This window comes from Apus apus, chromosome 17 (assembly GCF_020740795.1).
Source record: "Apus apus isolate bApuApu2 chromosome 17, bApuApu2.pri.cur, whole genome shotgun sequence".
Lineage (NCBI taxonomy): Eukaryota > Metazoa > Chordata > Aves > Apodiformes > Apodidae > Apus > Apus apus.
Window position 1 is genome coordinate 1415118 of NC_067298.1, and position 16241 is coordinate 1431358.

Sequence of the window (16241 nt, forward strand, 5' to 3'; positions counted from 1 at the left end):
AGCTGTGGCTGCCCCATCCCTGGCAGTGTTGAAGGGCAGGTTGGATGGGGCTTGGAGCAACCTGGGCTGGTGGGAGGTGTCCCTGCCCATGCAGGGGGTTGGATCTAGATGATCTTTAAGGTCCTTTCCAACCCAAACCATTCTATGATTCTATAAATTCACATGCTGAAACATTTCCCAAGCTGAATGAGAGATCCCAAAGGCAGCTTTTCATTTCCCAACTGCATTAATCATGTTTTTTAAGCACTAAACTCTGTGCATCTTTAAGATATGCCCAAAAATATCAGAAAATTTCAGCAAACAAAATTTACCTCCAATGATATAAAATCATCTCCCACATTAGGCTACTACTATTTATCCCAAAGTCCATGCTAATTTACCAGACTTCACAATTTTCAGCAGCAGTTCCAAAGAATATCTATTGAAAGGCAAGGTAGGAGGCAGCTGCTTCTTCTCTTTTAGGACTCTTACAGAATAAAACACAGACGAAGAAGACAAGCACTTGGCTTCTCCTGTCATTAGATTTTCTTTCCTAAAATACTTTATATTTCAAGCACAGGGACAGGCATAAAAAGACTAAGCTTTTAACGGGTCATTTACACGTTAATAATTATAATGAGGAAGAGGAATCTGAAACTTCAGCTGTGAATGAGTGATGTGAGCACAGCTCAAATCAACAAGGAAACAAAAGTAAAATATGGCTTTTGCTGCCACCCTCTTAAAAGCAACACGAGTGCTCAAAGAAGATGCAATTTCAAGGGTTTCAATGATAAATACAGCTCTGTTAACACCTAAAACTAACAGCACACTATAGCATGTAATCCATTAGGTTAATGAGCTCAGGAGTTTTTATTCAAATTAACTGATAACTGTTAATTCAGAACACACAGAATCCCAGGGGTTGGAAGGGACCTGGAAAGATCACCCAGCCCAACCCCCCTGCCAGAGCAGGATCACCCAGAGTACATCACACAGGAACGTGTCCAGGCAGGTGTAAATGTCTGCAGAGAAGGAGACTCCACAGCCTCTCTGGGCAGCCTGTCCCAGGGCTCTGTCACCCTCACAGGAAAGAAGTTTCTCCTCATGTTGAGCTGGAACTTCCTGTGTTTGTTTGTGCCCCTTGCCCCTCGTCCTATCACAGGCACCACTGAACAGAGCCTGGCCCTTCCATCTTGACACCCACCCTGCAGATATCTGTGAATATTAATAAAGTCCCCTCTCTGTCTTCTCCAGATTGAACAGCCCCAGGTCTCTCAGCCTTTCCTCATAAGGAAGGTGTTCCAGTCCCTTCATCATCCTCATAGTCTTTGTTGGACTCTCTCAAGTAGATCCCTGTCCCTCTGGAAGTAGGGAGCCCAGAACTGGTCACAAGACTCCAGATCTGGTCTTACTAGGGCAGAGTAGAGGGGGAGAAGAACCTCCCTTGACCTTCTGGAGACACTCCTCTTAATGCACCCCAGGAGACCACTGGCCTTCTTGCTCACAAGGGCACATTGCTGCCCCACGGATAACTTCTTGTCCCCCAGGACCCCAAGGTCCTTCTCCACGAAGCTGCTCTCTAGCAGGTCAGCTCCTAACCTGCCCTGGTGTCACTCCTCCCCAGGTGCAAGACTCGACACTTGTTCTTGTTGAACCTCATTAGGTTCTTTGCCCAGCTCTCCAGTCTGTCAAGATCTCACTGAATGGCTGCACAGCCTTCAGGTGGATCAGCCAATCCTCCCAGCTTCTTGTCATCAGCAACCTGCTGAGGACACACTGTCCACGCTACCTCCACAAGTGAGTTCCACCCTGCATGACTGGTGCCCAAACTCTGGTTTGCTTCTTGGCATTTTAACAAATAACAACCTGGAAAATAATTTCCTTTCACATTTCTCAGCATGAGACAAGCTCTCCACTTGAAGGGCACAGAAAGCCACCATCAGGCAGGGGACACCCTGTGGCAGAAGCCACTGTCCTTGTCACACTGGGATGTCTCCAACCTCAGATGTTTTAGCAACCAAGTGCTGACCCCCCCAGTGCAATCAACAAAGGAGGTGCCTGGAATTGCCTGAACTTGGTAGATATGAAAACAATTATTTTTATCAACTAATCAACACTTGGAGGCATGACACAGGAGGAAAGAAAAGAATGAGTAGCACGGGGTAAATACATTTCCTGACTTACCATTCGTTTGAGAAAGTTAAAGTACTGAAATGTAAACAGTCTGTCATTGGCCACGTGGCACAGGTGCAGAAACGGGCACGGGATCTGCCGTGTGCCAGGGCTCCTCAGGTGCCAGAGAAACAATCCTTTTCAAACAAAAAACAACAGAACATTAGACTCCAGTTCCTTCTCTGCCACTGAGTTTGCTTCCAGCTCCCACTAAAGTGCAAAGGGGGACCGGGGCTGCTCAGGGGTTGGGGGAGAACCAGGTGTGAAGGTTCCGGGGGAAAGAACTGAAGGTGCAGGCTTGTCCCAGTGGATTGGGGTTTTCCCCCTGGTTTCCCAGGTCCCCTGAGATGCACTTTTAATTTATTGTTCCATGACTACCTCTGCATCATAGAATCACAGACTCATTTGGGTTGGAAGGGACCTTAAAGACCATCTAGATCCAACCCCCCTGCATGGGCAGGGACCCCTCCCACCAGCCCAGGCTGCTCCAAGCCCCATCCAACCTGCCCTTCAGCACTGCCAGGGATGGGGCACGTGCCTTAATTAACATGATCCTGGAGAAAGGGCCCCAGCAGCTCTGAAAGGAAGCAGCTGACCCGGGGCAGCACCTGAAGCCAAAGGCACCAAGAGGACACCCCTGTACAATAGGACACCCATGTCCCGAGACAGAGGGACACACACAGACACACAGGCTCTGTGCATCCCCTCAGAGCAGCCCCAGCACCCTGTGCATCCCCTCACAGCCCAGCACCCTGTGCATCCCCTCACAGCCCAACACCCTGTGCATCCCCTCACAGCCCCAGCACCCTGTGCATCCCCTCACAGCCCCAGCACCCTGTGCATCCCCTCACAGCCCAGCACCCTGTGCATCCCCTCACAGCCCAACACCCTGTGCATCCCCTCACAGCCCCAGCACCCTGTGCATCCCCTCACAGCCCCAGGACCCCCTCACAGCCCCAGGACCCCCTCACAGCCCAGCCCCCGGCTCCCCCCACAGCCCCAGGGGGCTCAGCCCGGCTCCCTGCCCTCCCCACCCCCCGCGCTACCTGCCAGGCCCCGGGCCGGCCCGCAGCCCCGGGCCGCGCTCATGGCGCCGCTCCCGCCGCCCTGTCCCCTCACCGCCTGGGCGCCGCCATCTTGCCCGCCTTGACCTCCAAACGGCTTCCGGGTGGCGGCTTCCGGTACGGCGGCCGCGGGGCGGGAGCGGGCGGGGAGCGGGGACGGGCCTCCCGGGGCCTCCCGGGGCCTCCCGGGGCCTCCCGGGGCCTCCCGCCCCGCCGGGCCCTCATGCCCCGCCGGGCCCTCCTTCGGAGCTCAAGCCCAGGAGCCGGAGCCTGTAAGTCACTGAAATGCCTTCCAGCATCATCCCCGGTACTTGTAACACAGAAATCTTGCTCAGAACCATCTTCCTCTCAGCCTCTCGCCCCTCTCTGGTGCTGAAATCCCTGCGGGAGTCACCTGAAATCGTGGCCAGGGGGACAGAGTGACAGCACTCCCTCATTCACCAACATCCTGCTTGGAAGCGTTTCTTTCCACCCTCTGTCTGTTTGGGGAGGAATGAGCACTTGGCGTCTCAGTTCATGCCTTGAGTCCTCATTGCTCAGCACGTATCTTACATGTCTATGTATATATTTATATCCCTTTGCAGTGCCTGTTTGCATCTCCAGTTCCTGCCACTTCCCGCGGGTTTGGCCTCAAATTTACACCTGCAAAAAAAAAAAAAGAGAAGAAAAACATCACGTGGAAGGAAAAACAACACCCTGTGGTTCCAGAGAGGGCTGGTGGGTTTTTAGGGCAGCTTGGGAGGAGAAGGCTGAGGTGGCTGAGTGTTCTGTGTCAGGGCTGGGATTTAAGGCTTCATGATTTTCGTGGCCTTTTGCTTGAGCTGTAAATTGCACCCTGGGGAGAGGGGGTAAAACACTGCTCTTCTAATTAGGGAGCATGTTACCCCGAGGCCTCAGGACAGAGCCACAGCTCCTCCTGAAACAGCCATGGTGATTTAGGACACAAGTGCCCTGCTGGCTTTGACTGTGAGGCTGCTCCTGGGGCGGAAACCAACATCCTAGGGTTATTGGTAGGCACAAGTACCCAAAGCTCAGAGTTGTGTTTCAGCCTGAAATGGCTCCTCAGGCTTTGGGTCTCGCTCCCAAAGGTTTGGGGTCTGCACATGGTGGCTCCACCAAGTGCTGGTGGCTCCAGGGAGCCCCGGGTGCTGGCAGGGGTCACCAGCAGCCCTGCAGCTCTCCCCACCCTCAAGCTCAGCTCCCCAGAAAGGTTGATAAAAGCCCTGGTACTGATGTCCCAGACCACACGGGGGGCTGCAGGAGACCCATCTGGCACGGGCCTCCAAGGCCAAGCACCATTTTGGGTGATTCCTGAAGCATCTCCCAGCTTCTTTGCTCCCTATCTCTGGCTGCTTCCCCGCAGGGACAGTCACTGCACCTACCAGGCTGAGCTCAGGGGGTGCAAGGGGCATTTCACCACACGACTCCCATTACTGTTAATTGTGGAGCACATATTAACGGTGTTATACGATCCTTTCTCCTGTTAGCACTGCCATAAATCTGATTGGTGGGGCTTAATTAGATCTCAGCACCACAGTGCCATGGTTTGATACACCAAAGAGCAAATTTGTGGAGGCAGCAGACTATTATTACACTTTAATCTCAAAAAGCTCTCCTTCCCTCACTCATAACACCAACAAGGCTTCTTGTAAGATTGATTTGTTGTCAGAAAATGATTAAAAGTCTGACTGTACAAATATTATATTTTCCTTGCTTCGTAGCATGTGGCGTTGATGTTAGAGCTCCACAGAGGCTTGATGTACTTTCAGATAGGGACCTCTGAAAGCCAAGTGCAAAATAAATAAGATGGCATCCTGCTGCTCTTGTGGTGACCTTCACAGAACTGAGGCTGCTGTGTGGTTTAGAAATGCACTGTGGGGGAAGATGGGGCTTCATGCAATTCTACCTCAGTCAGCTGGAGCCCAACTGCTGTTTGATTTTTGGGGGATCCAGTTATAGGATGTAACAGAAGTAATGGTGCCCAAATTGGAGGACACTCAGACACATCAGGAGCACAGAAATAACAGATAAGAAGAACCAGGGCAGTATTGAAGGCTAGGCTGTAGAGATAGAAAGTTGACTGACTTCTTAAGGGATCTAGACTGAGCAAAAAAATCTCTGCTCAGCCCTACAGGTCCCTGCTGAGATGAAGAGTCAGCTTCAGTGTCTGAGAAAGTCCCATGACCCTGATGACACATTGAGCAGTTCCTTGAGTTATTTGTGGTAGCTTTGGACATTTCTGGGATGTTCTACAAATCAGCATTTCTAATGCACAAGCTTGAGGTCAATGCAAGGCTGAAGCATGGATATATTTTGTTCTTAAATGCAGAAACCCCACAACCAGGAGCAAAATCTACTGGTACCAGGTGAGAGGCTGAAACAATTCAATTCCATGCTGTTAACAACTTGCCCTCAGCAAGTAACTCCAAGTGGAAGGTAACAGGTAAAAAAACCAAAACAAAGCCAACTCAAACCCTTCCCACCATCCCCATTCTGGTGTCACACAGTGGTTAAAGCCTCCAAGGAGAAGTGAAATAGTAGTTCTGGTAGATCAGATCTCAGTAACCTTTCTGAAGTGGTGTGCCAGACTGATTTCCTTCCCAAAGGAGTGTTCAAATACACCAGAGGAAATCAGCAGAAGCTGGAAACCTCTGCCTCTTCCCAGCTGTCAGAGGTGGCCCTTTGCTGACCCTCTGGTGTGCCAGCTTTTGGCAGGCCCTGTGTTGCCTGCTGTCCACCTGCAATGGACCAGGAGCCATCATTCCTTACTTCAAGTACAAACCTTCCAGCTTTTCCTTAGGTAGCTTTTCTGAGTGCCTGGTGTAAAATCAGGTGTGATCACATGTGGAGCTGATGTCACATCTGGTGCCAACAGTGGGAGGCACAGGGCAAGGAGGCTGGGGATGGCTGGTTCTGAGGGGGGTGTGGGGGGCATTACCCCCAACAAGCACCCAGACCTGCCTTGGGGCAGCAGCAACCAGCCACATAGGCTCACAAAGGAGCTACACAACCCACTGCAGGTCCCCATCACATCAGCCATCCCTGTAACTCCCCCTGGCACTGCTGGTTCTGCTTGTTTCATCCCTTCAAGTTCTCACCTAGAGTCAACTGCAGCTATTTCCAGCAGCCCTTTGTCCTGAAAATGACACTCTGAAGAAAGGGACCTGTGTCCTGTGCCCTTTCAGCTGAGAATTGCTGCCTGAATATCTCCAGAGCCTCCTTCTGTTTTATTTTTTCATACCTCCTTTCAGAGGTCTTTCTTTTCCTGGAAAATCTGTGTGAAATTCCCAAGCTGCCTAGGACTCAAAAGATCTAATAAAAATAAGATTTATTAAGAGCAGAGGGAGGAAATCAGATTAAAACTGAAGAAACAGCTTGCATAACTGATCTCTTCTCCTCAGCAACTGCTCAGGAAGTGCTGGGTGCTCACACATTAACCGTTTTGTGGAAGTGCTTCTCCGAGCAGGGCTGCAGGGTGTGTCTTCTCCTCAGGTACCACCATTAGTTGCACAAAGCCCATCAGTGCTCCTGCTCACAGCTCCTCAGCACCAGGTGCAAAGCTGTGTCTGGCCAACCCACTAGTAACCCCTCTAGCTCGGGAGGTGCAGACCCCCCAGCAGTGGCAGAGGGACCCCAAGCAACACGGTGCCCAAAGCAGCTCAAGGCACCAGGACTCCCCGAGCTCCACAGCCCAGTATCCCCCAGCACAGCCAGTATCTCTCTGCTTCTGCCCACCACACATGCATGCTGTGAGCTCTTTCTGCCTCTCCCCGCTCTGCCCCATCACTCTTCTGCTCACCCTAGGGCCAGGACTTGCTGCCCCCTGTCAGCCCATCACCTCCCCCACCTCCCTGCCTCGGTCTGGTTTAAGCCCCACCAGCAGCACACGTTTGGGCAGGACACCTGGCTGGTCTTTCTCCCTCAGTGGTGTTCAACAAGACCAAGTGCAGGGTCCTGCTCCTTGGCCACAACCACCCCCTGCAGTGCTACAGGCTGGGGCAGTGGCTGCAGAGCAGCCCAGCAGGGAGGGAACTGGGAGCACTGGGTGACAACTGGTTGGCCATGAGCCAGCAGTGTGCCCAGGTGGCCCGAAGGCCAAGGGCATCCTGGCTTGTGTCAGGAATGGTGTGGGCAGCAGGAGCAGGGAGGTGATTCTCCCCTTGCTCAGCACTGTTGGGGCCTCACCTCCAGTCCTGGGGGCAGCTCTGGGCCCCTCACTGCAGGAAGGACCTGGAGGTGCTGGAGCAGGGCCAGGGGAGACAACGAGAGGGGACCAGAGGGAAAGTCTGATGAGGAGAGGCTGAGGGAGCTGGGGTTGATCAGCCTGGAGAAGAGGAGACTCAGGAGGGACCTTCTCACTCTCTTCAGCTCCCTGAAGGGAGGTTTAGTCAGGGGGGTCTGGGCTCTTTTTCCAGGCAACCAGTGCCAGGACAAGAGGGCCTGGCCTGAAGCTGCTCCAGGGGAGGTTTAGGTTGGGTATCAGGAAGCACTTCCTCATGGAAAGGGTGATCAGACATTGGGATGGGCTGCCCAGGGAAGTGGTGGAGGCACCATCCCTGGAGGTGCTCAAGGAAAGGCTGGAGGTGGCACTTGGTGCCATGGTCTGGAGATGTGGTGGTGTTGGTCACAGGCTGGACTTTATGATCTTAAAGGTCTTTTCCAGCCTCAATAATTCTGGGATTCTGCCCAGGCAGGCAGTTCTCAGCCCCAGCAGCACGAGGGCTGATCAACAGGACAGGCAAGGCAGCACCCATCTGCTCAGGCCTGTCTCCCACCCCTCTGCAGGGGCTGACTGAGCATGATCAAGTCCCCCATGCCAAGCTCCAGGAAACAGCTTCAGCTTCCTCCTCATTTCAAATCATGCCCAGTCCTAAATCAGTTGCTCCTGCTTCTGGGGGCAATTCTCACTCTTTACTGTCCTCATTCAAATGCCTTTGCCTCTGTTCCTTAAACATAGATTTTAGACTGAGTAGTTCCCCCAGCCTCCATTAACCTTCACCCACCACCTCCCTGCTTATCCCTGGCTAAGTCCAGGCACAACACTGCTCTTTCACTTCTGCTTCCACTCATGGAGCTTCTCCACTTATGGTTTCTTTCAGAGAAGATCTCTCACAAATCTTCGTAGCTTCCTCCGGGTATTTTCCCTACTCTTTCTCCAAAATGACATGAAGAGGCAGCAAGTGGATTTTGTCCCATTTTTCAATGCAGACCCGATTTCCTGCTACTTCTTGGGTGCAGTTTTTCTCCTCATTTGTTGCCACCCCAACAAGGTGTGCAGTGATCTCGTGAGCTTGGAGAGCTGGGAATGGAGATGGCCACCAGAAGAGGAGCACTGTTTGGAGAAATGCTCCACAAGGTGACAGTGGCTGTGAATCCTGTCCCTGCACCCACTGGAGCCTGCGTGGGCTGCACCTCCTCCATACCCAGCAGAGGAAGCCCATGGTTGGCCTCAGGTACCTTGGCCTGCTCTCTAAGCCTTCCCACCAGTGCACGTCCTTCAGGCATCTGCCCCAAGTCAGGGAGGGACAATTTGTGCTGTCCAACCCATTGTGTGAGAGAGCAGCACAACCAGGTATTTGCAAATTATAATTTAGAATTATGTGTCATGTGCAGATTCTGAACTTTCAGATAATTCAGCTGAACTTCAGAGAACTGGTCGTGTATCTGCTCATCTCTACCTTTGTCTTGAAGCTTAAGCCCTGAACCAGCTCTTACTGAAACCCATCAATAAATTGACTTAAACAGAAGTTGAAGCAGATCCACTGCTAATGCTCACACATCCCTAATGAACTGTTTGCTTCATCACTGAGGTGAGGGGGGAAGAGCTCCTCAGCCACCTCAGTGAAAGAGTCACAGAATCAGAGAATATGCTGAGTTGGAAGGGACTCATCAGGACCATGAGTCCAGCTCCTGTCCCTGTGTAGGGCACCCCAAGAATCACCCTGGGCCTGAGAGCATCATCCAAACACTTCCTGAACTCAGGCAGGTTGGTGCTGTGACCGCTTCCCTGGGGAGCTGGTTCCAGTGCTCAGCCACCCTCTGGGGGAAAAACCTTTTCCTGATATCCAACCTGAGCCTCCCCTGCTTCAGCTTCTGCCATTTCCCCCAGTCCTGTCCCTGGTCACAGGAGTGAAGAGCTCAGGACCTGCCCCATCTCTTCCCCTCCTGAGGAACCACAGACTGCAGTGAGCTCACCCCTCAGCCTCCTCTTCTCCAGGCTGAGCAATCCCAGTGACCTCAGCCGCTCCTCATAAATCATCCCGTCCAAACCCTTCCCCATCCTCGTGGCTCTTCTTTGGACACTCTCCAATACCTGTGAAGCAGCCTTGTGCTCCCTCACACTTGGGTTTGTGCAAGACATGTCCTCTCCTGTGGCTCCAGTGCTGGAACATCAGCTCAGCTTGCTCAGCACCTCGCCTTATTTGTCTCACAGACTTCACAGCTTTCCAGCAAATTTCCTCTTCCATGTTACTTCTTCCTGCCCTGTGCTATTTCAAGGCTTTACGTAAGAAGCATCACAAGCCCTGTTAACACCAGGTTGTTTGGACCCTTGTTCTGCAGCAGAGTTTTTTTGGGTTCAGCAAGATGCCTTCTGCTGTCATAGCAGCACCAAACACGTGGCTGCCAGAGCCTGACTCAGTCCCTGACTCCTGAGCTTTGCAGTCATGCACTGGGCTGCTGTTCTATAATTGATCTAGGGATTTAATAAATTATTCTTTTTATAGTTCTGAACAGTTCTGTGAACACCCAGATTGGGGGGAGCTTTAATGCCCACTTCCCATGCTTGTTTTGTTTTGTGAGCTGGTGGGTCTGGGGGCAGCTTTGCTCTTTCAACAAGCCCAGATGCCTCCTGGCTGTGCTGGCTGGCTGGCCTTCTGTCTGCTCCTCTGCCAGCCTCATCCTCACCTCCAGAAAGTGGGAGTGCAAAGAGAGCAGATCCTGGTATAAATCATGTAGTCCTTGGCAACTTCCCAACAGCATGAGACTGACCAGCTCATGGAAAGAGAGGATGGTGGCAGTGGTGAGACAGGGTCTGCTGTGGGCAAGGGCTGCTCAGGGTTCAGAATCACAGAGTCATTCTGGTTGGAAAAGACCTTTGAGATCATTGAGACCAACCACAGCAAATCACAGAATCACAGAATGGTCAGGGTTGGAAGGGACCTCTGGAGATCACCAAGTTCAACCCCTACCAGAGCAAGATCCCCTAGGACAGGTCATTCAGAAAGGCATCCAGACAGGTCTTGAAAGTCTCCAGAGAAGGAGACTCCACCACCTCTCTGGGCAGCCTGTCCCAGGGCTCTGTCACCCTCACAGGAAAGAAGTTCTTCCTCATGTTGAGGTGGAACTTCCTGGGCTCGAGTGTGAATCCATTGCCCCTCGTCCTGTCACAGGCACCACTGTAAAGAGACTGGCCCATTCTTGACACCCACCCTGCAGATATTTGTGAATGTTAATAAGGTCCCCTCTCAGTCTTCTCCAGACTGAGCAGCCCCAGGTCTTTCAGCCTGTATCTCCACTGCTTCTCCTCTGCACTTGCTGCCTTCCCCTGCAGTAGCAACCAGGCAGCCAAGCTCCTCCTCCTGCCTGGGGCTGCCATCTTCTCACGTCGCTCCAGCGAAGTGAAATTTGGTCATGTTATTGCTTGGATTCATCCCTAAGGAAAACCTGTAGGGCTGCAAGAGTTGGTCCTGGTGACTCAGTCACTGGCACTTTTCCCTCTGAGTCGGTGCTGAGCCCCGTGTGGGGCAGGGAGCAGGAGGCTTTGCCTTTCGGGTGTGGGACGTAACTGAGGTCAGAATCACTCATCATCTTGCTCTCCTTCTGCCTTCCCAGCCTCCCTGGTGAGTTGCTGCTCTGGATCCCTAGGGAGTTAGCACTTCCTCACAATAGTCTCCTTACACCTACCTCACCTGGCTGGGAGGTGGGAGGGCTGTCTGGTTTCCCTCCTTCTCCTGGGTGTTTAGCTGGACTAGTCCCTCGTGGGAGAATAGTGAGAAACTCCAGGGTTCCTCCTGACTGTGAAGGGAGGAATGTTTTATATTATTCTGATTTGTGCATGAATCAATTTAGCTTCTCAGGAAAAAATGTCATGTAAGAGAAACACAGCAGAGTTGGCAACAGGAGGTGCTGGACAGACCCCTCAACCCTACCACTATTACTGGTCCTTCCCCAGTGTCTTACAGCTTGGGATGCTAGATGACCAAAATAAATGAATGTCTTGCTGGTGTTTCCAGTTGTTTTTTACATCACAAAGCACATTCAAGACACAGCAGGTCTCTTTTTTCGAGATATACCATATGTGTCCTGTTGTCTGCAAACTCCACCAGCTGTCTGGGACCAGCAGGCTGCAGATCCAAGGCCCTAAGCAAGCTGATATCAGGAGAAGGCTGTCATAGTCAGGACAGTTCATCTGCCTGCAGACTGCTCCCAGCAGGTCCTCAGGAAAGGAAGAGCCCATGGTCAGAATAACCCCTGGGAGAAGGCTACAACGATGCAGGTGGGAGCAGAGCAATGCTGGGCACCTTCACCATTGGCTTTGAGCCTCTGTGGGAAACTGTTCTTTTCTTCCCCACATAAGTCTAAACAAAATGCCTTTTAAGCCAGCGAAGGCCTCTCCTGATATGGAGGAATGTGTCATGGAGGTGTTGGCAGAGTGTGAAGAAACCCCTCAACAGAAGAGGGGGCTTATGTGCCAGATAAGTCCTGTCATTCAGAGGCTGCCTGTCTGTGGTCTGGCTGCAGCACTGTGTTGCTGTGCTGCTGGTTTCAGCTGAAGGAATGTTTGTGCACATCATCCTGAATGACAGACCAGGCCCAGAGCAACCTTCTCGACTCAAATGAAAGGAAGGAGAGTGAAGATATCTTGATTATAGAAAAGCAGAACACACATTCTCTTTAGTTATGGATCTTGAGGGCATGGGTATTACAAATCATGGAGCCAAGCAGTCATTTTTTGAAGCTGTCACATCCCAGACCAACTAACTGTGTTCATATTAACCTCAGCAGTTGACAACCATAGCAAAGAACTTGCAGAAGGGATAACATTTCTGAACCTATCAAAATGATTCATAATGGGCTATTAAAAATAGCAAGAGATGAAGGAGGCAGCCTACAGATAAGCCATGTTGAGATCCTCACTAATTCAGAACACCGGTTTTAAAAGTCAAGTTTTAGCTATCACAGATCTGTCCCTGCTGCTCTGCAGATAACAAGGTAGGCTGTTCTGATCAGGGTGAGAGCTCTCTTCCACCTAGGGCTCTTGATTTCCCTCTGGCAGCTTTCACACAGATACTGAAAAATACTCACACCCACCTTCCATCTCCTGGAAGGAGGCACAAGCCTGAGCACGAATCCAGCTCAGCCCTGGTTTCCCTGGGCTGGCTCTGCTCAGGGCTGACAGATTCCAAGGGTTAATTTTGGCACAGAAGGGCAAGCTGGTCAAGTACAGCATGTGCACCCCCCGGGCAGTTTTCATAGTCTGTCAGGCACTTGTTAACACACTAACCCATTCATTTTGTGATGAATTTGTGGCATGTTGGACATAAGCCAGAGGCTGAGCTGGGAACAATATTTATTTATATCTACACACAATAATTCATGTCTGCCCAAACCAGGGACTTGCCCTAATCCACAGTATTTAAAAACATTTGCAGTTCTCTCAGCTGATTTGCATTGGCTTTGCTTGGCCCATCCCAGTGGAAAGAAATGTAAGGCACTGACTGCTGCTGAATGCTTTGATTCACTGATAGAAGTTAATGTTTCTCCCCTGGCTCTTCTATCAGTCCATCATTTAAAGCTTCATCTGAGGTGTAAAGAGCTGTGAGGAGTGCCCTGACAAGCAACACTGGGCATCTAGTCCTTGTTCTGTGGAAGGGGTCTTGCCAAATACCCATCTGCACAAGGGCATGATAGTTTTGTATCCCACTGGAATAAAGAGCCTGAAGAAGTTGTCTTCTCCAAGTGAACCCCTGTCCACAAGCTGGAAGGGGGGAGCTGAGGCAGCCTATGACACCACCTTGATGGATCACAAAGTTTTCCTACCATTGGTTTCCAGCCACACAAAACATAAAACGCAGCAGCACAGGAAGCTACTCAAGGGAGCTCCAAAATATCCTCCACATCTCCTAAGCATAAAAGGAAAAAAGAGGAAAGAAAAAAAGGAAACAAGAAAAGTTTCTGAGTTTTACTGGGCAGGTTTGCAGAGTATTTGGAGAAAAACGCAGTTGAATGCAGAGCCTTTTAGTGTCCATTAAAGCTAGGATGCTGAAACCAGAGCTGAATTGGGGTATGACCACAACAGAGAGTTGTATCTGGGTGGTGTGAAGAGATTGGGGATTGTGGAATGAGAAAAAACAACCTCTGGTTGCACATGACTCTCAGAGCTTTCAGAAGATCAGAGTCATCAAGCCTGTCATATAGAGAGGGAAACGAAGCTCAGATTCACCCAAAACACCATGAAAAAACCCTCTGTGCTCTGTCCATTAGACCATTCCCCATATATAGAACTACCCTGGCTTTAAGGACTAATAATTAGAGTTGCCCAATCTGGAAGGCTGAGAAAGAGACAGGGAGGGGATGGCCACCCTGCGCAGCAGCCCAGCACCCAGCTGCTTCCTGCTGGAGCAACAGAGGAAGGTTTTTACAAAGGAAAAACTATTTTCCACTTGTCTGCAGCAAATATGAAGACTGAGTAAAAGCAGCCTGGCCAGTATCACCGATTAACCAGTCCTACCTTGGCTGGTCAAGGCACTGTTTGTTTTCAAAACAGGCCACCATGACTTATTTATATGTGGTGGTAGCATACTCACATACTCACCTTCAGGAGACCTTTGTGATTTTCCACACAGTCCAAGCAGTTAGTCTTTGGCATTTTCAACCCAAATCTTTCTTATTTCTGCAGAAAATGAGTGAATTTTAAGCTTGCTTTTGTTACATGGGGAAACTTGAAGGAATTGCATCTTTGTCTGACCTGAATTTGGCTACTGCATAGTTTAAATCCCTTAGGAGACCCTCATTACTACAGCATTAAGGAAGCTTTCTGAGATTTTAAAATCCTCCTAAATGTTCTTTTCAGAACATTTCAGAACATTTCAGAACTCCATGATAAATTCAGCTTTTTTTCATAAACTTTCCATTTGTAAATAAATTTAAAAAAACACCCTCTCAACTTACTTCACTCTATTTCATGGCAGTGTTTTAAAATACAATTAAACACTCATAAAATGTACTGCAAATCCAGGTTTGGTGGCTATGGAGTGTGTCTGTGAGGGGATGTTCTGATTTTGGCCAGGACTTCTTTTTATTCTCACTACATATTACTCAAATGAAGCTCACTATGTGTCCCAGCCAAGATCAAGATCCCATGGCAGTAGGTGCAATATAAATACAGTAGAAGATGCAGCCCAGGCCATAGATAAGTAAACAGAGGCAGATAAAAGCAAGGGAAGAGCTGTTATCACTGCTGTACAGATGGGGAGCAAGGACACAAGGAGAGGAGCATTCAGACTAATTAACTTCAGGCACCAAAAGTAGGGGCCTGAGCTCAGAGGACAGATCTCCTCCCTCGTTGGTGGGCTTGTCTGCAGTGGCTGTTTGCATTGGTCAGAGGGCAAATGTGAGGCCCAGGGGTGTGGAGAATGAAGGAGGAGGTGTGAGAGAGGAGACCCCAGCCAGGGTCACTGTGGGGCTGTGGCAGAACATCTCACTCCAGCAAACCTCCTGAAACCTCCAGGTGGTTGGTCATCATAATCTTGGGCTGCATGGAGAACCATCCCTGGAGGTGCTCAAGGAAAGGCTGGAGCTGGCACTTGGTGCCATGGTCTGGAGATGTGGTGGTGTTGGTCATAGGCTGGACTGGATGATCTTAAAGGTCTTGTCCAGCCTTGGTGACTCTGTGATCACAGTAAGACATTTGTGTCAACTGTGTTAGTGCAGAGATGGATGCAGAGTACAAGGGCCAGTGTAAGACCCACAGACATGCCCATGAGCCCCAAAAGATGGGGTTTGTTGAGATGAGGAGTTGAGATTAATTAGCTGGACCAACCCAGGAGGTGACATCAGTCTGAGGCATCTACATCTCCAAGAAAATGAAACAATCCTTATTCCAGTTAAAGGTAGGCCAGCCCATTGCCTCCATAATGAGGGAACAGTAGCCATTTCAGGGGGAAAGAGGAGACCCAGGTGGGCCCCCCAAAGAACTTGAAGGAGAAAAAAGGTGTAAGAGCAAATGTACCTGTCATGAAGGAGGGTCTTGGAGGGAAACCCTTGGCAGGGTGCATCTCAGCTGGAGGGTGCAAACAGCTTCAGCATCCTGCACTACCTGTGTGGGTGCAAAGCATGCTCAAAAAGGGACATCAGGAAAGGACAACAAATCAGCTGGGCAGGGAGGAGAAACCTTCCTGACTTGTCCTGAAAGGAGTTTTAACACTTCTGTCTTTTGATTTCTTCACCCCTCACCCTTACACATATTTGTAATACTTTCTCTGCTCTAGATGCTACAACTAAAGTCTGGGCAGCCAGGCGTGCAGAGCTCTGTGGTATGTGCAGGAGTAACTGCTTATTTACCTGTGCAAAGCCCCAGGGGACACCTCTGCTTATCCTCTTCTGCTCTGCAAAGCCCATGGGTGTAAGGATGTTCATTCACTCTGTCTTTTTGTGGTATGTTGTGCCACTGATCTGGGCACCCATCCCCACTGGTGCTGGGGTCTGTGGCCATCAGTCCATCCTCCTCCTGCCAGGCACTGCCGTGGGGGTGTGTGACACACAGCACCCCTGTGTGACATGCACAGCCTCTCCATCAGCACAGGTGTCTGCTTATAGCTCCAGGAGGGCCCCAAACAGCTACCACTTCTTGACCTACCCACCTGGATCTCTGGTTTGGAGACTTTCCCCCTGGCTGCCAGTCAGCTCTCTTGGTGTGTTCCGTGGCTCTGAGAAGAAAGAGAAGAGCTGAGCAGAGAGCAGCACCAGGCTTGGGGACCCTTCTGGTGACACGGCCACTCTGTGCCCTGGGGCTGAGGGCAGAGG

At 50.7% G+C, this 16241-nt stretch overlaps 1 protein-coding gene across 1 annotated transcript in view; it reads right to left on the reverse strand.

Moving 5' to 3' along the window:
- LOC127391711 (protoheme IX farnesyltransferase, mitochondrial) overlaps positions 1-3296 on the reverse strand; it is a 105557-nt gene extending 102261 nt beyond the window's left edge. Inside the window, exons 1-2 of the mRNA XM_051634783.1 lie at positions 3198-3296; positions 2164-2288 (exon numbers count right to left, since the gene is read on the reverse strand). Of these exons, the coding sequence (XP_051490743.1) occupies positions 2164-2288; positions 3198-3240 (168 nt within the window). The 5' untranslated portion in view covers positions 3241-3296. The remainder of the gene's footprint in view (positions 1-2163; positions 2289-3197) is intronic.
- Positions 3297-16241: the final 12945 nt, after the last annotated feature.